Source organism: Moschus berezovskii, chromosome 16, assembly GCF_049115385.1.
Source record: "Moschus berezovskii isolate FMDL1 chromosome 16, NW_MosBer_1.0, whole genome shotgun sequence".
Lineage (NCBI taxonomy): Eukaryota > Metazoa > Chordata > Mammalia > Artiodactyla > Moschidae > Moschus > Moschus berezovskii.
Window position 1 is genome coordinate 29880384 of NC_142475.1, and position 20904 is coordinate 29901287.

General features: G+C 36.0%; 1 protein-coding gene across 4 annotated transcripts in view; it reads right to left on the reverse strand.

Moving 5' to 3' along the window:
* The window catches only part of CSMD3 (CUB and Sushi multiple domains 3), a 1369436-nt gene that overhangs the window by 457184 nt on the left and 891348 nt on the right, over positions 1-20904 (reverse strand). For all 4 annotated transcript variants that reach the window (XM_088844606.1, XM_088844605.1, XM_088844604.1 and 1 more), the window contains 4 exons: positions 20399-20587; positions 8842-8958; positions 2838-3053; positions 423-611 (listed from right to left, as the gene is read on the reverse strand). In XM_088844606.1, coding sequence (XP_088700732.1) covers positions 423-611; positions 2838-3053; positions 8842-8958; positions 20399-20587 — 711 coding nt within the window. The remainder of the gene's footprint in view (positions 1-422; positions 612-2837; positions 3054-8841; positions 8959-20398; positions 20588-20904) is intronic.

The following is a 20904-nucleotide window of genomic DNA, read 5'->3' on the forward strand; positions in this document are numbered from 1 at the left end:
TCTCTACTATTTTCCCTTGTAATCATCTTTCATAGGTGTTAATTCTAAGTTTTAAAATATTGTCAAAACTTCAGTCAGAAATCATGAAAAACCATCTATTAATAGAATACAGGAATGCACTTGTCTATAAGCTTTCAAAATATGATTCTATCATCTATCTATTATCTGTCTCTTTAACCATCTCTTCATTCCTTATTCCCATCATCTGAAGACAAATTTAGAAGCATGGTAGGCTGAATGGAGCAGTTGAGAAGATAATTGTGGTATATCAGATTGCCAAGTCAAAATAAAATTGAAATAATTAATATGAAATAAATGAACAAATTCAACAGATTACATATTTTAAAAAAAGGGTGTATAATCATGCAACTCCATGGACAGTGACTACACATACAAGCAAATGAAAGCAGCTGACCACGTACCCACACACCTTGGCAGAGGTGCACTCCACACTCGTCGGCCACCACCAAGACAGATGATCTCTGACGTCCCTTCCAGACGATAACCTGATGAGCATGAGAAGGTCAGAGTGTCACCAACCCCAAAGGTAAATCCAATTCGGTTACCATATTGAGGAATTCCAGGATCTTCACAAGGTTCCAGATTATACTCTGTAATTGGATGAAGAGGAAAACAAAGAAAACAGTAGTAACTTTTAAGGATATACTTCTGTGTTTTGTAAACTGTTTGATTTCAGGGCCAGCCATACATTTTAAAAGTGCCTATAACTGTGGACTTCCCCCTGTGCCTCAGGGGTGAAGAATCCTCCTGTGATGCAGGAGACACAGAAGTGGGTTCTATCTCTGGGTCGGGAAGATCCCTTGGAGGAGGGCATGGCAACTCACTCCAGTATTCTTGCCTGGGAAAGCCCATGGACTGAGGAGCCTGGTGGGCTATAGTCCATAGGGTCCCAAAGAGTCAGACAAGACTGAGGTGACTGAGCACACACAGATATAATTATGGGTATATGCTATGGCACACCTAATTTTCTTCTTTTGTGAAAGACCTGCAAGGAGATCAAACCAGTCAGTCCTAAAGGAAATCAGTCCTGATATTCATTGGAAGAACTGAAGCTGAAACTGAAACTCCAAAACTTTGGTCACCTGGTGCGAAGAACAGACTCATTGGAAAGGCCCCTGATGCTGAGAAAAGTGGAAGAAGGATTGAAAAGAAAGACTGAATAAGAAGGAGAAGGGGACGACAGAGAATGAGATGGTTGGATGGCATCACCGACTCGATGGACGTGAGTTTGAGCAAGCTCAGGGAGCTGGTGATGGACAGGGAAGCCTGGCATGCTGCAGTCTCTAGGGTTGCAAAGAGTCAGACATGACTGAGTGACTGAAATGAACTGAACTGAACTGTGAAAGACCTAATAATATAATAAATACTCTTAGATGTGAAATTAAATAAAGATGAGAAAGTGTCACCTTGTGAAATGTAGATATTGAAATGTAGATATTTATCTTGTATTTTTTTATTCTGTATTGGAAACATTTTGTTCCTTAGATTTTTGACTTAATGACATGATAGAGTCATATTTTCAAATGCAAAATAGCATTTAGAATGAAATTATTTGCATTTTGAAATGACATTTGCTTAATGGTTTTAGTCTAAATGACAAAGGCTCTTATGCCTGTAGTATACGAGGAATTCTATTAATCCATATTGTGAAAAATATGTGACTTCAGAAGCAAGAGTTTATGTAAGACTGACTGCCCACAAACTGAAAATTGTATATTATAGATTTATATAAGAAAATTTACTCAAGCAATGAATGAACATCATGAAAATAAATCTTTAAACACTCTTCAGTGTATGACAGACTAAATTTAATTAAACATAATATTATAATTTATATACAGTCTTAAGAAGAAGTAGCTTATCTAAAAATATTCCCAGAACACACACTTAGTACCTAACTGCAGTGGAGAACAAAGGGATTGCTTCATGTTGATGAGCTATTATTTTATTAACATTTTAGGTTAAAACTGATTATGATCATTTGTTCTTCTCTATGAAATAATTTATTTTAGAAGACAAACATCTCCATGCAAGTACTGGAATAACAACTGAAGAACAAAGTCAGTATTTATTATTTTATTTATATATTTGTAATATATATTATTAATATAATTATGTATAATTGTAATACTGTAAATTTAATATTATCAAGTTGGCATAAGATTTACTTACTGTTTCTGTATTCTCTTTCACTATTCCATTTAACTAAAAAGTAGAGCTAACAAGAATATTTCTTTGTTCAGTTTGGACTTATAATTTGTTTTCCTTATAATCCAAGTTATAATATTGCCTATAGATATAATATTGCCTATAGAGGTTATTCTAGAATAAAAAGAATAACTGAATTAACTTGCTTCTAGATCATTTAGTTCCAAATGAATATATTAATCTTAATCTTGGCCTGTAAACAATGACTTTTCCCAGAAACACAAAACTAGAATATCACTGTTTAATTCACATTTCATTAATGTACTAAATAAACCTTTACATATATGTAAGGGCTTCCATTTTAAGTTCACTTGACATTTTTAGCAAGTTTTCCTCTCAAAATTCTACAGGAGTATAAGTTAAAGAAATGTATTTATTGTATTTCTAGTAAATTTTTGTGAATTGATTTCTTTTTTGCTAGTGTTTTAAAGTTCCCTTTAATATATTACTATAGTCAATTTTCAAGGCATTCCAAACTTTCCTTAAAATTTGTTGGCAGATAGCTTTTTTGCTTTCATCTTTTTTTGTCTCATTTTCTCTCTTTGTTTGGTCATGCGTAAGCTATTTTCATACTTTTAAAACTCTAGTTTTAAAACTTATTTTCTTACCAGAGAATGTAATATTGAATCCTTCGTATGATATTGAGAAATCAGAAATGAAGCGCAACTGAGCCCTAAAATTTCCATAGAGACCAGCATTGATTGTTGAAGGAAGTTCTGAACCAGTCAGGCGTGCCAGTGGTTGGGTAAAACTGCCATTCTCTGTGATCAGTAAGTAGTCATGATGGTCTTCCAAATGAAAGGTGTGGAAGTTGAACTGTACCCCTAATAAGGAAAAGAGGAAAATTAGACTCATAAAGTATATTAGTAAAACACACAGAGTTACCAAACTAACAAAAATCAGGACTCTTATAACAGATTTTTGTGAAAATGAAAGGCGCTACTATAAAATATTCTGAATATGTAGTATAGTTATTATATCTTTCTTTTGAGTTTTTCTGTTTGCTTGCTTCCTTTAGCTTCTCTATAAGGTTTATAATGAGTCATGTCTTGGAAGCTGCTTGAAAATAAAATTTTTAAATTACTATCTAAAAAGAAATTACATGCATTTTCTAAAAATTTCAAGGAAAATTTATACCCTTTTTTAAATAGAAGTGTTTTGGCAAAAGTAACCACTCATTCAACTTCTAATAGGATAGACTACTCTGTTACTACCTACCAGAATTTTAAATTTTCTTACGTATTAATTCAGTACATATCAGAACAAGCACATTTTTCTAAGAAAAACATGCTGACTGATAGTCTGATTTTTTTTTCTTTTTTGTTCATTTGCTCTTCTGACTATTTTTTTTATTTTTAGTCTCTGACCAAAATCTAATTCACTTTATCTGAACTTCCACTCATGTTAAAGTGGTCAGCAACTCCTTGTAGTTTATATAATGGATTAATATAAGGTGTACTCTTTTTGGTCTAAGTTCTTTAGCATGAGTGATCAGTCTCGAAGTCATGTCCAACTCGTTGCCACCCCAGGGACTGTAACCTGCCAGGCTCCTCTGTCCATGGTATTTCAGATAAGAATACTGGAGTGGGTTGCCATTTCCTCCTCCAGGAGATCTTTCTGACCCAGGGATCAAATCCGCATCTCAAGCATTGCAGGTGAATTTTTTTTACCACTTAGCCTCCTGGGAATCCCCTGAGTTTCTTTCATCTCTACTTTTGTGTGTGATTGTAAGTTGTTTTAGAGATCCATTTCATTTTGTGAATACAACACATTCGTCTGTTCAAAAGTTGATGGCTATTTAGGTAATTGACATTTTACCTTGAATGCAGAAAATACTGCTATGAGCATTCAAGTATGTCTTTTGAAGAACATATTTGCTTATTTCTGTTGGATCGATACCTAGGAGTAGAATTACTGGCTCATGGGAAATTTATATATATATATTTCAGCCTTAATAGATACTATTTCACAAAGTGGCTATGCCAATTTACATTTTCATCAACAAATCCAACTGAGCTGTATCTTCATCAATATTTGAAAGTTTAAATTTTTATTTTTTCATTTGTTCTGTCCTGGTGAGTATGGTATATCATTGCATTGTGGTCTTATGTGACTGTTCAATGACACTATCTCAAATGCATGTAATAACCTAACAGTTACACACACACACACACACACACACACACATCCTATACTGTTTGTAAGTTATGCATATGTGTGTGCTCAGTTGCTCAGCCGTGTCTGACTATTTGTGACTCTATGGATTGTAGTCCACCAGACACCTCTGACATGGGATTTTCCAAGCTAGAATACTAGAGTGGGTTTCCATGTCTTCCTTCAGGGGATTTCCCGACCCATGGATCAAACCTACATCTCCTGCATCTCCTGCATTAGCAGGCAGATTTCTTTACCACTGAGCCACCTGGGAAGCTATATTTAAGTAACAAGTGAAATAAAGGATGATATCACATCCATCTTTCTTTTGAAGTGCTTAATAAATTTTCTTATTTGATATAAAAGAATCACCAAAAGCTTCAGCAAAAACCCAGTAACCTGAGTTAGTGGGTAATGATAAAATAACATCCTTAACGCTATTTATCAACTTTATATTTCCAAATGATGGATGGTTTTGGAGTCCTCGTTGCTTTTTTAAAAAATTGAATTTACAAAGTTGTGTTAGTTAGTTTCAGGTATACAGCAAAGTGATTCAGATATATGTTTGTGTGTATTCTTTTTCATATTATTTTCCAGTATAGATTATTACAAGATGCTGAATATAGTCCCTGTGCTATACAGTAAGCCCTTGTTATCTATTTTATTGTATGTGTTAATCCCAAACTCCTTATTTATCACTTGTTTGTTAAAAAAGCAAAAAGTGAAATAAAATGAGACCAAAAATAAACTGAAAATATAAGTAATGATGAGTTATTATTGCATAATAGGCCAGTGATTTCAACTTGGAAAATACTTGAAATATACAATGATACTCTTTTTCAAAATATAACACATCTTTTTCTCTCTCACTCCACAATGAGCCTTTTTTAGGACTGGGTCCAGAAAGTCAGTGTCTCAAAAGTTCTTCAATATAAATGTGGCATTGATACTTGACAGATGTAAATGAAAATGGCATTGTAGCAAAGAGAAGATACTTTGCCATCTAAATTAACTGATATCTAAATCTACAAATTAACATGAGTGGAAGTTCAAATAAAGTGAATTAGATTTTGGTCAGAGATTAAAAATAAGAAAAATAGCAAATGAACAAAAAAGAAAAAAAAAATCAGTCTATCAGTCTGCATGTTTTTCTTAGAAAAATGTGCTTGTTCTGATAGGTACTGAAATTAATACATGGGAAATTTTAAAATTCTGTTAGGTAATGGTGCTAATAAGCCCACTGTCAAGTATTACATGCATAGCCTTTCTGAGATGCACTTTCTCCATCTGAGAAAATGGATTCTAATAGAGTTGTCCTAAAGTTTAAATAAGACAATACAGGGGATGACTTGGTGCAGTGCTTTCACAGAGGAAGTGCTCAGCAACTCTTAGCTATCATTTACTGTTTACTCCTTCAACCTGAAAGTCAATTGTTTTCATGTTACTCTACTCAACTACTCAACTCATGTTACCCTAGTCAACTACTTTAAAAAATGAAGCCTTTGTTTATCAGATTATGTTTTAAGCAATAAAATCTGTGTTCACTACAGGAAAACAACATAAGGCCTTCTAATGAAAGGCAATTAATCTAAACAATAAAATGATACTAAGAACCTACTATAAGAGTTATAGAATATAAAAAATGAGAAGACTGTAAATAACTCATAGTCTATCTAAGGGAAAAAGATACATAAACTAAAGGTTCAAATATTTTGCTAAGAGCTACGAAAGTAATTAATGCAAGTCAATATCGGAGCGTAAACTTAAGAGGTAGGTTGTCAGAGGGATTAGCAGATGCTTCTGAAGGCAATGACCTTCAAAAGTGAACAGCTCTCTGTGGAAGAGCAACCCTTGGAAGGACATTTCAGGAAGTAGAAGTGGACAGGCAAAGACATACAATCTTAATAGGGCAGAGGTTGTGAAGAATAGTGAGAAAAAGTAAGTGGTTACAACTTCATGTACTGTCCCATAAAAGTGATAATTCAAAAAGTCCTATTAAGGTATTTTTTGTTATGTAAATATATGAAAAACTTGGGCTTGAAGTCAAAATATTATTAATATCTAGGTTATGTTTATAGTTATGATGAATTTTGACCTTGAGGGTGCAATATTGATGTGTTTTTGTGTATCTATGTGTATACATATGGGCTGGGTGAGAAGTTTAACTATATTACCTTGATAATTTCTCCCAACTTTAAGAGATTATCCTTCACAAAACTTTGACTACACTTCGGAATAGTTGTACTTTGAACAAATTTTGTTGGCTCTTACAAGAAAAGCACATAATCTGCATTTCATGCCATGTAAATACAGATTTAATTAACACTTGCAACTCTGAAGGTAGAAAACCTTAAGTGTTAATTAAACCTCTGTTTACATAGCAAGCAGTATGTAGCCCTCCATTTTCTTGTATAATACAAGGAAGCTTATTTTAAACTCCGTTAATCTGTTACACAGTGGGATAATAGGATGCTTTGGTTAACTTCCAACAAATAGTCTTCTATTATGGAGAACAACAAAAATGACAGTTTGTGAAATCTTCCACTTCATTCCTGCAGTAAATACCAGAATACTCATTTTTACAGCATTTTTTTTCTCAATAATATTTAATTTTCATTAAAAGAACCATCCTTATATTACCCTCACCATCAATAAAAGGATGTATAATTTCAATAAAGGCTAATCATCTGTATCTCAGATATTCTATCAGAACAGCAAATATATCTCACATAGTTGAACAGAAGTGTAAAAAACGTTGTGCATTGTCTTATAAAGTGAAGTAAGAAAAACAACAAATATTGTATACCTCTTATATGTGGAATCTAGAAAAATGGTACAGATTCATTTATTGGCAAAGTGGAAATAGAGTTGCAAATGTAGACAACAAACATGGTTACCAATGGTGGGGGGAGGAGGAAGTGGGACAAATTGGGAGATCGGATTGACATACATATACTACTATGTATAAAATAACTAATGAGAACCTGCTGTTTAGCACATGCAACTCAACTCAAGGATCTGTGGTGAACCAAACGAGAAAAAAAATCTAAAAAAAAGATCTTATATGTAGGATATATGTATACGTATAACCAGTTCACCTCATTGTACAGCAGAAATTAATACAAAATTGTAAAGCAACTCTATTCTAATAAAATTAAAAAATAAAATAAAATAACACATTATGTAAAAACCACAATGGATTCAAATGTTTTAAATAAAGCTTTAATTTTTAAAACTGTAACATCACCTCATTGCTAGGATTTGGGGTTTTTTATTTTTAGATCTTTGATAGTAAAGCCAATAAGTACAATGTAACGTGTGTGCTGTTGCTCAGTTATGTCCGACTCTTTAAACTCCATGGAATGTAGACTGCCAGGCTCCTTTGTCCTTGAGGATTCTCCAGCCTAGAATACTGGAGTGGGTTGCCATGCCCTCTTCCAGGGGATCTTCCGAACCCAGGGACCGAACCTAAGTATCCCTCATTGCAAACAGATCTTCACTGACTGAACCACCAGGGAAGCCCAAGAATACTGGGTAGTCTATCCCTTCTCTGAATCAAACTGGAGTCTCATCCATTGCAGGTGGATTCTTTACCAGTTGAGCTATCAGGAAGTCCATATACAATGTAATAGTAAAAGCCAATAAGAATAATACTTTCCCAAAGCAGTTTTTAACATGAATAAAATCTTTTTTAAAATATTAGCATATCGATATTTTCAGGTTAATAACTTTCATCAGTTCTTGTTTTGGTATTTAGAATGCCCATTTTCCCACTGTCAAGCTATTATCTTAAACCACTTATATTGCTAATGTGCATTGAATATTTTGGTTGTATTGCATGAATAAATCATATTTAGTACTACAAGGACTTTCATTTATTTGTTCAAAGGACATTTATTAAGCTCTACTATAAGCACAGTGCAATTTTATACTTTCACTCAACTGCGTGAGATCCAACTGCAGTTCTGACAGAAAATTTGAGACAAATATTTCTAGGGCAGTTATAAATTTATATAGGGTATATGGTTATAATAAAAAATCATCCCCATTTTAAAACAAGTATATATAAACATGTACTGTTTACTTTACAATCAGTTCAGTACTTCAGAGTATCTATTTCCCTTTGAATTTTTGAAATCAATTTCTTAACACTGTGCCAAAGACAAAAGACATCCTATTTGAGATTTTATTGATCTGAAAATTTCAAATTACATTAGTCTAAAATATATAAATAAATATATTATCATTCTGAAAAAAATCATATGAGCATGTTATAATACTAAAGAAAAGTATATATAATCCTCTGCTGCAGTTATTCAGATTGAATTTTGTATTAGCATATTTTAGTACTGATCTGTTTTTGCTCATGCAAAATGACATTGTAAAGGACAATGAAATAAAAATATATGCAATGAAAATTCAGAAGATAGCCCATTATCATTGCATGAGACAAATTACCTTTTCCATGGGTTACATCAACAGTCCATGTACAATTCAGAGAATTTGGATAAAATTCTGGGTAACCAGGTGATAAGATTGTTCCACTAGGCCCTCTAACATCTCCTCCACATAATGCTGAAAATACAAAGAAATAAAGTTGCATGATCACTGTTAAAGAGGCAAAGGCTGAACAAATCTCTTTTGAAATAGGAGTCTGATTATCTTTGCTTAAGTACTTCCTGGAAAAATCAGGAGTGTGTAAAGACCTTTTCCAATACTAGAAATTCATTTCATCCTTTGAAACACTAGAGAAGAAAAAGGTATATAATTGTATCTGAGAATTAGTACCAGCCCCAAAAGAATTTAGCTTAACCTTTCATATTTGCATTTAAAGTACATACTTATATTTCTAATTACAACCAACATTTGCATAAATCGGTTGTAAATTAAACATGAGTAATTAATTGTTTGGCAGTTGCTCTTTTACTCAGCTTTAAGAAAACAATTTGTTAATTATATAAAATTATTTATTTTAGATTCCTAAAGGGATAGGTGTCATTCTTCATCAAATTCCTTTTGAAATAGTGGAGTAAACTGAAATTTTGAAAGCTGTTTCTGAACTAGTGCATTTCTCTGGAAAACATAATGAATAAAAGAGTTTTCTGAGAGGATATTTAGTTTTTAGTAAATACTCCAAGATAATAAAAATAAATATTTATGAACTGAGGTAAAAGAAATTAAAATTTGATTCAATGTTTATTTACTGCAGAACAAATCACAGTTTACAATGCCTTCTACCATCAGTGGTTACGATAGACCAGATAATTTTATCAGCATTACAGCTAAAGGAAACCTAGATATAGTTTAACTTACATGCAGCACACATCCTGCAAAATACTGGTCTGGATGAATCACAAGCTGGATTCAAGTTTGCCGTGAGAAATATCAACAACCTCAGATATGCAGATATTACCACTCTACTGGCAGAAAGTGAAAAGGAACTTGATGAGGGTGAAAGAGGGGAGCGAAAAAGCTGGTTTAAAATTTAACATTCATCATGGCATCCGATTCCATCACATTATGGTGAAAAGAAGAGGAAAAAGTGGAAGTGATACATTTTATTTTCTTGGACTCCAAAATCAACTGCAAATCATGACTTCACATATGTTTGACTTTTTAGCATTCTACTTCAAATGATCAATCCATATAAACATTATTAAAAGGTATCGTTCATTTAATCAGAGATTCATTTACTACTTCTTCAAATCACTCTCTCTTTAAGCATCTCAAATCTAATTGTGTCAATATACTTGTTTATGTTATTATCTTTAATTGATTTACATGTTATAGATTCTCATTTGCCAATGGCCTGTATGTGACTAAAACAATCTTCCACTATCATCAGTAGCAGGAGCATTTTCATCAACCAAATGAAATCCTTCATCTTTCTAAATGAGATCATTTTATATTGCAAATATTTAGAATTATATATATTTTACTGGCTTTTTGAACAATTACAAGAGATTAGCTACATGTGCATTGATATAATGCACAGAGACAGATGCTAATGCAAGTGTAAATTGTCTTGAATTTTAATTAATTACCCAATATTCTCTCAATCTGATGATGTTTGCTTATGTATAAAGGTCCCTTCCTGTTAAAGCTAAGAAAAGGCAAGATGAAATCAAACAGCCCATTAAAATCAATCATGAGAAGCCAAAATGTTAAGAATAAAAAAATAAAAGTTTTATAAGTGAAATTTTTTTCATGTAGAAAATGGAACTCATATATACTGTAAAAGATGTAGTGGTATAGAAAATATTAATGAAGTTTCTCCAAGAATATTTTTATTTTTATTTTTTTTTTAAAGAATATTTTTAAATAAATTCTGAGAATTAAGTCAGATCAAAAGACCATATGACTGCTCATACATTAAATTTCATTACAACAAGAGCATCTAAAAAGGATGCCATGGATCTACTGCCTTATCTTTTATATCATCCATTCCAAAGGAATTCCAATTGATTCCAACAACCTTGCTAATTAATGTCATATGTCTTTAAGGATACAGACACTTTTGTAATAGACACAATAGGTATATATGCTCTTGTGAATGAAAGACAAATTTTATATCAAATGAATCCTTGAAACATTGCAGAGAATTTAGGGAACAACAAAACAAACATGAAAAAAGCAGTTACTTTACGTTAGGGAAAACATCTGTCAAAGAAAAACATCCATAAGGACAAAGATCAGAAGCACAGCAAAGTTACATCAATAGCCCAAAATATGAGCTGAGAGCAATTAGCCAGACATACAGCAATCTTCTTAAGTATAAATAGCTTTTTTCTCCCTGGTTTTTTCCACATATGACCACTACCTGGTCACATGATAAGAATCTGAGTTTTAAAATATGAAGTTTCCTCAAAAGCCAACTCCTTGAATGCAACTGTTCAACTCTGAAAATTATACCTTGCCCTTGGTAGAGATGCACACTTGGCAAGTGCTAAATTTTCTATAACTAGAACAGACCTTTCTAGACCATTATTAATCAAACCACTTTGAGTATTACAATGGGACAAAGAAATAGCCAGTTTTCACAAATCCCATCAAGGTTTCCTTTGTCTGTTTTTAACCTTAAATCTCTTTTAAGTCTCCCTAATTTGAACTGTATACCCTTATTTGAGACTGTTTATTACTTGAATTCTATGCACCATCATTACTTGAATTTTTGGGTCCTAAACATCAGTTCATGTACTCTTTTGCTATGTTAGTCTGTGTACTCAAATCTTTCAATAATATAAAAAACTTAGGGAAGCAATAAAATTTAAGTACATTCTGTTCAGTTTCAGATTCTGTGCTTAATGACTTAGGTGATACAGATAATCAAGTAATTTCTTCAGTTCTAAATGTCCCCCATCATAAGATGGCTATGTGTGTGTGTGTTCAGTCACTCAGTTGAGTGAAGTGACAGTCACTCAGTCGTGTCAGCTTTCTGCGATCCCATGGGCTGTGGCCTGCCAGGCTCCTTTACCCATGGAATTCTACAGGCCAGAATACTGGCGTGGGTAGCTGGTCCCTTCTCCAGGGGATCTTCCCAACCCAGGAAAGAAAACCAGATCTCCCTCATTGCAGGCAGATTCTTTACCATCTGAGCCACCATGGAAGCCCCAGTCACTCAGTAATGTCTGATTTTTATAATGACCCAGGGCCTGTAGCCTGCCGAGCTCCTCTGTCCATGGCATTCTCCATGCAAGAATACTAGAGTGGGTAGCCATTCCTTTCTCCAGGGGAATCTTCCCTACCCAGGGATCAAATCCAGGTCTCCTTCATTGCAGGCATATTCTTTACCATTTGAGCTACCAAGGAAGCCCAAGAATACTATATTGTTTATCAAAATAAATGGGATAATTTGGGGGAGAAATAGAGTGCCAAGTAAAAGAGTGAATGTAGGGCTTGTCTTAGGCAGTTCAGGACATGTGGTCTACATACATAATTTGCCAAATAGGGTAGCTATCTTAATTAACAATGTCTAGTTCCTGAAGGGTTGAATTCTACTGGGCATATGACCTCAACTTACCCTCAGTACTCATAACTTTATAATCCCAGTACATGGAAAACATCTTTCAGCTGTGACTTCTGATTATATGCTGCCTTTGACACTTGTTGGCCAATGCTATCCTGGATTTTCCTGTCTAGCCTTCTCTAGAGTCTTTCAAATCTCAGTTCTATGAAAAATATCAGAGAGATATTCAAGAGTGAGATCTAATCAAAATGACCTGTAACACATGCTGTTTAGTTTTGGTTTAAATCTAACCTCTTATGTTTAGGGGATGTTTTCTAAAAATATATATTACAGGAACAAGAAGAATACATGGTTCCCAACCTCAAGAATATAAGGAAAACAAGAAAACTATTATTTCCTCTACTACCTCAAGGAGAACATACAGTGTTTGTTCATGCTCAACAATATTTCTTTAGTGCTTAGACAATATAATTGACAAATATTGATTTAGTGAATCAATAGGTGTTTATAAGGTAGCAAAAAATCCCATAATAAGTAGAGAAATACAAGGTCTAGGAAAAGTTGAGATTTTTCACAGATGCTTCATCCTAGGAAAGTATAATCCAGTCACTCAGTTTTAATGTGCAACATGATAAACAAAATTACTACTACTCTATATGTTACATATAAAAGTTAAGAGAGTTAATCTTAAGAGTCCTCATCACAAGGAAAAACTTTTGTTTATTTCTTTAAATTTGTATTTATATGAGATGGTGGATGTTCACTAAATTTATTATGATAATCATTTCATGACATATGTAAATCAATTCCTTTTTACTGTACACATTAAACTGATACAGTGGTGTAAAAAAATTATATAACAATAGAATTGGAAGAAGTGAAAGTCGCTCAGTTGTGTTTGACTCTTTGCAACCCCACGGGCTATACAATCCATGGAATTTTCCAGGCCAGAATACTGTAGTGGGTAGCCTTTCCCTTCTTCAAGGGGTCTTCCCATCAGCTCCATCTAGCCCATCAGGTTCCTCTGTCCATGGGGATTCTCCAGGCAAGAATATTGGAGTGGGTTGCCATGCCTTCCTCCAGAGGATCTTCCCCTCAACCCAGGGATTGAACACAGATCTCCCACATTGCAGGTGGATTTTCTACCAGCTGAGCCATAAAGGAACCCCAAGAATATCAGAGTGGATAGCCTATCTCTTCTCCAGTGGATCTTCCTGACCCAGGAATCAAACTGGGATCTCCTGCACGTACATAAAAAAGATTAAGTTGGAGACAAATTTAAAAATGACTAGGAATTTGGTAAAAAAAAAAAAAAAACAGTGTTGGAAAGGACTAGGACATTCTAGTGGAAAGGGAAACACTGATGAAGGCAAGGGCAGAAAATAAATATACAAAATCAAATATAGTAAGTATTCCCCCAAAGAACTGGAAAGAATAGTCTGCTCAGACTTTCATTAAAATCAGATTATTAAGCACCAACTGTGTGACATGCCATGCTGGATGAAGCACAAACTTGAATCGAATTGCCAGGAGAAATATCAATAATCTCAGATATGCAGATGACACCACCCTTATGGCAGAAAATTAAGAGGAACTAACTGGGAAGGGTTGGGGGCGGGAGGAGAAAGGGACGACCGAGAACGAGATGGCTGGATGGCATCACCGACTCTGTGGACATGGGTTTGAGTGTACTCCGGGAGTTGGTGATGGACAGGGAGGCCTGGCGTGCTGTGATTCATGGGGTCACAGAGAGTTGGACACGACTGAGCGACTGAACTGAACTGAAATAGGAAAAGGAGTACGTCAAGGCTGTGTATTGTCACCCCGCTTATTTAACTTCTATGCAGATTACATCATGACAAACACTGGGCTGGAAGAAGCACAATCTGGAATTAGATTGCTGGGAGAAATATCCATAAACTCTGATATGCAGATGACACCACCCTTATGGCAGAAAGTGAAGAGGCACTCAAGAGCCTCTTGATGAAAGTGAAAGAGGAGAATGAAACAGTTGGCTTAAAGCTCAACATTCAGAAAACTAAGATCATGGCATCTGGTCCCATCACTTCATGGGAAATAGATGGGGAAACAGTGGAAACAGTGGCTGACTTTATTTTGGGAGGCTCCAAAATCACTGCAGATGCTGATTGCAGCCATGAAATTAAAAGACGCTTACTCCTTGGAAGGAAAGTTATGACCAACCTAGATAGTATATTAAAAAGCAGAAACATGACTTTGCCAACAAAGGTCCATCTAGTCAAGGCTACAGTTTTTCCCGTGGTCATGTATGGATGTGAGAGTTGGACTGTGAAGAAAGCTGATCGCCGAAGAATTGATGCTTTTGAACTGTGGTGTTGGAGAAGACTCTTGAGAGTGCCTTGGACTGCAAGGAGATCCAAACAGTCCATTCTAAAGGTGATCATCCTGGGTGTTCACTGGAAGGACTGATGCTAAAGCTGAAACTCCAATACTTTGGCCACCTCATGCGAAGAGTTGACTCATTGGAAAAGACCTTGATGCTGGGAGGGATTGGGGGCAGGAGAAGAAGGGGACGACAGAGGATGAGAGGGCTGGATGGCATCACCGACAAGATGGACATGAGTTTGAGTAAACTCTGGGAGTTGGTGATGGTCAGAGAGGCCAGCCATGCTGCAATCACGGGGTCACAAATAGTCGGACATGACTGAGTGACTGAACTGAAACAGCCTCTTGATGAAAGTGAAAGAAGAGACTGGAAAAGTTGACTTAAAACTCAACATTCAAAAATCTAAGATCATGGCATCCGGCCCCATCATTTAATGGCAAACAGACGGGGAAACAGACAGACTTGATTTTGAGGGGGGAGGCTCCAAAATCACTGCAGATGGTGACTGAAGCCATTAAATTAAAAGATCCTTGCTCCTTGGAAGAAAAGTTACGCCAAACTTAGACAGCATATTAAAATGCAGAGACATTACTTTGCAAAAAAATGTCTGTATAGTCAAAGTTATGGCTTTTCCAGTAGTCAAGTATGGATGTGAGAATTGGACCATAAAGAAGGCTGAACACCAAAGAACTGATGCTTTTGAATTGTGATGTTGGAGAAGACTCTTGAGAGTCCCTTGGACTGCAAGCAGATCAAATCAGTCAATCCTAAAGGAAATTAACCCTGAATATTCATTGGAAGGACTAATGCTGAAACTGAAACTCCAATACTTTGGCCACCTGATGCAAAGAGCTGACTCATTAGAAAAGACCCTAATTCTGGGAAAGACTGAAGTCCGGAGGAAGAGGGGACTACAGAGGATGAGATGGTTGGATGGCATCACTGACTCAATGGACATGAGTCTGAGCAAGTCCAGGAGAAGGTGAAGGACAGGGGAGCCTGCTATGCTGTGGGCCACTGGGTTGCAAAGAGTCAGACACGACTGAGTGACTGAACAGCAACAACAACAGCAAACTGTGTGACAGGAACTGAACTATTCTCGGCACTGAGGACATACCAATGAATATAACAAAGTTCTTGCCACATATAATTTACATTTTGGTTAAAAAAAAAGTAGACCATATATACATAACAGTGTTCAGTTCAGTTCAGTCGCTCAGTCGTGTCTGACTTTCCGCGACCCCATGAATCACAGCATGCCAGGCCTCCCTGTCCAGCACCAACTCCCGGAGTACACTCAAACTCATGTCCACAGAGTCAGCGATGCCATCCAGCCATCTCATTCTCCGTCGTCCCCTTCTCCTCCCGCCCCCAACCTTTCCCAGCATCAGAGTCTTTTCCAGTGAGTCAACTCGTCGCATGAGGTGGCCAAAGTATTGCAGCTTCAGCTTTAGCATCAGTCCCTCCAATGAACACCCAGGATTGATCTCCTTTAGAATGGACTGGTTGGATCTCCTTGCAGTCCAAGGGACTCTCAAGAGTCTTCTCCAACACCACAGTTCAAAAGCATCGATTCTTCGGCGATCAGCCTTCTTCACAGTCCAACTCTCACATCCATACATGACCAAGGGAAAAACCATTGCCTTGACTAGACGGACCTTGGTTGGCAAAGTAATGTCTCTGCTTTTTAATATACTATCAAGGTTGGTCATAACTTTCCTTCCAAGGAGCAAGCGTCTTTTAATTTCATGGCTGCAATCAGCATCTGCAGTGATTCTGGAGCCCAAAAAATAAAGTCTGACACAGTTTCCACTGTTTTTCCGTATGGTAAATACCATGAAGAAAAATATAAATGACATGACAGGGATTATCCCTTTATTGGGATTGCCAGTGATATGATTTTTTAATTAGAGATTGAGTGTATTTACAAAGAAGGACATGTGACTGTATGAAACCTATTTCAGGAAGAAGAAGAAATGAGAGGGAGTTGGAGGGATGGGGATAGGGAGAGCCTCTTAACATATGAAGAAAAGCCAGGATACCTGTGTAGCTGGAGTGCAGTGGTATGAATGAGGGAGAAAGTTGTGAGAGATGAGGCATGGGTGGTACTCAGGTCCCAGATTACATGGGAGTAATTAGGTCATGCAAAAGTTTTGAGATTTTATTCTTCTTGGGATGCTAAGGGCTCTGGGCAGCAGAGTGCCCTGATCTGCCTTAACTCATAAAATAATTACCCTGGTTGCTTTCTTAAGAGTAGACCTAAGAGGTTAAAGGGAAAGGAAAGAAACCCCTCAAGAAATACATGGTGAAAAATAAGGTATCAAATTACTAAATAATGCAGAATCTAACTGAACTGTTTATCACTTGTTTAAGGTTCAAGGTGTAAATAATAAAACAAGATGAAGTTAGAAAGATCAACTTTTTTTCTCAGAAACCTAAATATACAAAAATAGGACTGAATTAAATGTAGTTTGCCATATAACATAATTGATGTTAGCAAAAAGGTCCTCTTTTTCAGCCATGTATTCCAGGGAGTTCAGCGTATCCATGTTATTTCAACAGCTCTATGTATTTCTTTATACAAAATTCTAAACATGGGGCATCACTGAGGAAAGAATAACAAAACTTTAATTGTATTTTAAAGAATTTTACTACCATATTGTAAAGAATGTGGGCAGAAGGCTACATGACAGTAGACTTGTGCATGGGATCTGGATCAAGGCTGCCTGAATTTCAATCTTGACTCGGCCATTAACTAGTGGGATGACACAAGGCAAGATATTTAAACTCTGTTTGTCTTAGTTTTCTTATAAGTTAAGTGGTGATCATAACAGCAATTACCTCATGGAGGTATTTTGATAAAATTAGTTAATAAACATAAAGCACCTGTAGCAGTACCAGCACATGGTAAACCCTCATTAAATGTTAGCTATCATTACCGCAAACCCTCACTGACTAGTGTGCTTTGTGAATCAATTACCTATGGGCTGACCAGGTAGTGCTAGTGGTAAAAATCCCTGCCTGCCAATGCAGGAGATACAAGCCTGATACCTGGGTCAGGAAGATCCCTTGGAGGAGGGCATGGCAACCGACTCCGGTATTCTTGTATGGAGAATTCCATGGACAGAGGAGCCTGATGGGCTACAGTCCATAGGGTTGCAAAGAGTTGGACACAACTGAAGCAACTGAGAAGCAGCAGTGTGAATTAGCTATGGCCTATGAAGAAACGATAAGAACTAATGTGCGCCAAAGTGAGGCAAGCTGTACCTTTAGTAACCAGGCAATCTATGTCAATGGAGGTTACACTCTTGGATCAGGAGAATAAATTCTGTTTATTCACTATTCCTCCCTTTAAGGAATTTTAGATTAGTTGCCTCTGGGGAAGAAATTTAAACTGAAGGAAAAGCATAATCAAATCAGTGTAAAAGATTATATGTAGTTGAGTTCAGTTAGAATGAATGAAAAATTAAGTATCAGCTTCACACAAAGCTCAGACATTCAAAACAGTGAATATAAATTATGCCTTGTCCAGCTATATTTCCTGTCCAGCTAGACTTCCCTGGTGGCTTAGACAGTAAAGCATCTGCCTACGATATGGGAGACCTGGGTTCAATCCCTGGGATGTGAAGATCTCCTGGAGAAGGAACTGACAACCCACTCCAGTATTCTTGCCTAGAAAATCCCACAGATGGAAGAACCTGGTAGGCTACAGTCCATAGGGTCACAAAGAGTCAGACATGACTGAGTGACTTCACTTTCACTTTCACTTTTCACAGCTATACTCAGAATGAGATGGAGGTACAAAAGAGGAGAGATAAAGATGGAGGTTTCAAAGTGACATACATGATCTTTCAAAAAAAAGGTCAGAATACCGGAAAGAGACAAAATTGGAAAGGCTAGAGTCCATATTATTAAGAATCATGAATTTCTTGATTAATAATTTGAACTTGTATCCCTAGGAAACAAAAAGTCATTAAATATTTTTGACATTGAGTATAACGTGAAATAGACTGAAGGTTAGATTGAAGTAGCTGGATATTGAATTTAAGGTTGATTCAAGTTGCCTTGATGAGAGATGATAAGGGTCTATGTTGCTCCTAGGCAAACCAGACACATTCAGTTTTATTATTATAACACTTAAGCATGCTGGTATACTTGGACATTATTTTTTTTCTCCTGCTTCTTCTGATAATATCACCACCAAACCTTTCTATCTTGGTGAATTTACTCTATCATTTGTCTCCATAAGAATAGATGGACACATGACCTGGAAAAAGCCAACATAAAGGGCACTTCTCCATTACTACAGTTTCTGGTAGAGTTATGGACTAACCAGAGACCTTTCCTCATATTTTTCTAATAAGAACAGAAAGGTAGAACTCTCATTCTTCTCTGATTTTGGAAATGTGAGGTTATATGATTCCATCTTCCTGAGAGTGTATACTCCACCTTTAGTCCCACATATAGAAAAAGCCTGGTTTCAACTAAAGAGAATGATGATAAGGATAGAGAAAAGCCAAGGTGGAAATGGAAATATCCTTGAAAATGTTTGAATTCATGATTATCATTAGCAACAAGAAGTATGCCATGTGTGCTTTTTCTGAGTTTGGCCTGTGATATTTGCTCAGTTGTGTCCCACTCTTTGTGACCCCATGGACTATAGCCCACCAGGCTCCTCTGTCCATGGAATTCTCCAGGCAAGAACACTGGAGTGGGTTGCCATTCCCTTCAGAGATTCTTTTCCACCCAGGGATTGAACCTGAGTTTCTTACGTTGCAGGCAGGGTCTTTACAATCTGAGCCACCAGGGAAGCCCTTTGCTAAGTTTGAAACTTCGAAAAACAAATTCTGGTTTCATTTTTAAAAATCAGTTAGAATTGGGTTTTTGTCACTTAAACCACAAGAATGCTATTACAAACTGTATTGCACCAAATATGGGGCAGATATGCTGAGGATTCTTTTAAACCTCATTATAAAAACAAATTGACCCAAAAATGATGGCACTGACAGTATTTGAAAACACTTATAAAATGGGAAATGTGATCTTCCACTTGGCAAAAGGATAAGAATAAATGAAAATTTAAACCTAGAACTAATGGATAGATTTACATTGTGTGTGTGTTTTTTATAAACTACGTGTACAAGTATTTCCCAATCTTAGGAAAGCAGCTTCTTTCATTGCATTTTCATACATGTCTTCTAAAAAATGAAGGATTGCTGACTTATTTTCCATAGAAATAAAAAGAGATAAGGACACCGGTATATTATTTTCTGTGTCCAGGAACTGGTCATCACAGGGAAGTCTGATAAATTGCTCTAAAGCTGTGTAGCTAGGCAGAATTTGGACTATTACACGTTGCCTTCCAGGCAGGAGGTAAATGCTCTAGCTCTCCATTGCATTCACCTGACACCTGACATTTTCAATGCTATTTTCTCAAGGAGTACAGGACACAATAAGCACCTAATATGGTTACCTCAACACATTTTAAAAATACATATAACATCCTTAGGCATTGGGTAAGTTTGACTTATTATCAGTATTCATTATTTTGTGTCTTTATTAACGGTTTGACAACATTGGCAGAATTCAAGATATTCTATATATATGCTAAACCTCACATTTTGCAAGATTATGTTGATTTATTTTTGGTTTATAAATTGGTTTATTTTCCATATTGAACCTACCATCACAGGTTGGAAGTGAATGACTCCACCAGTGGTTTTTCTCACACAGAAGGGGCTCTTCATGGCTCAGCCTGTATCCAGGATCACAACTAAATGAAACAGTAGATCCAATGGAGAAATCATGACCATAGCGACGACCATGTACAGGTATGCCAGGATCCAAGCAAGAATAGGTGTTCACTGTAACACCTGGAAAACAAAGAGAATATGAAAAAAAGTAAGCTTGATGAGAACCAAACCACTGAAATAGATTCTTATTCTTTTAAACAAACTCATTCCTTCAAAACAAACAACTGTTAGTGATAACTTCTACAGATAAATTAACATGCCGGTCAGTTCAGTAGCTCAGTAGTGTCTGACTCTTTGCAACCCCATGAAATGCAGCAGGCCAGGTTTACCTGTCCATTACCAACTCCCGGAGCTTGCTCAAACTCATATTCATCGAGTCGGTGATGCCAAAATCAGGCTACAAGTTACATAAAAGCTTAATGAAAATGTATAATTAT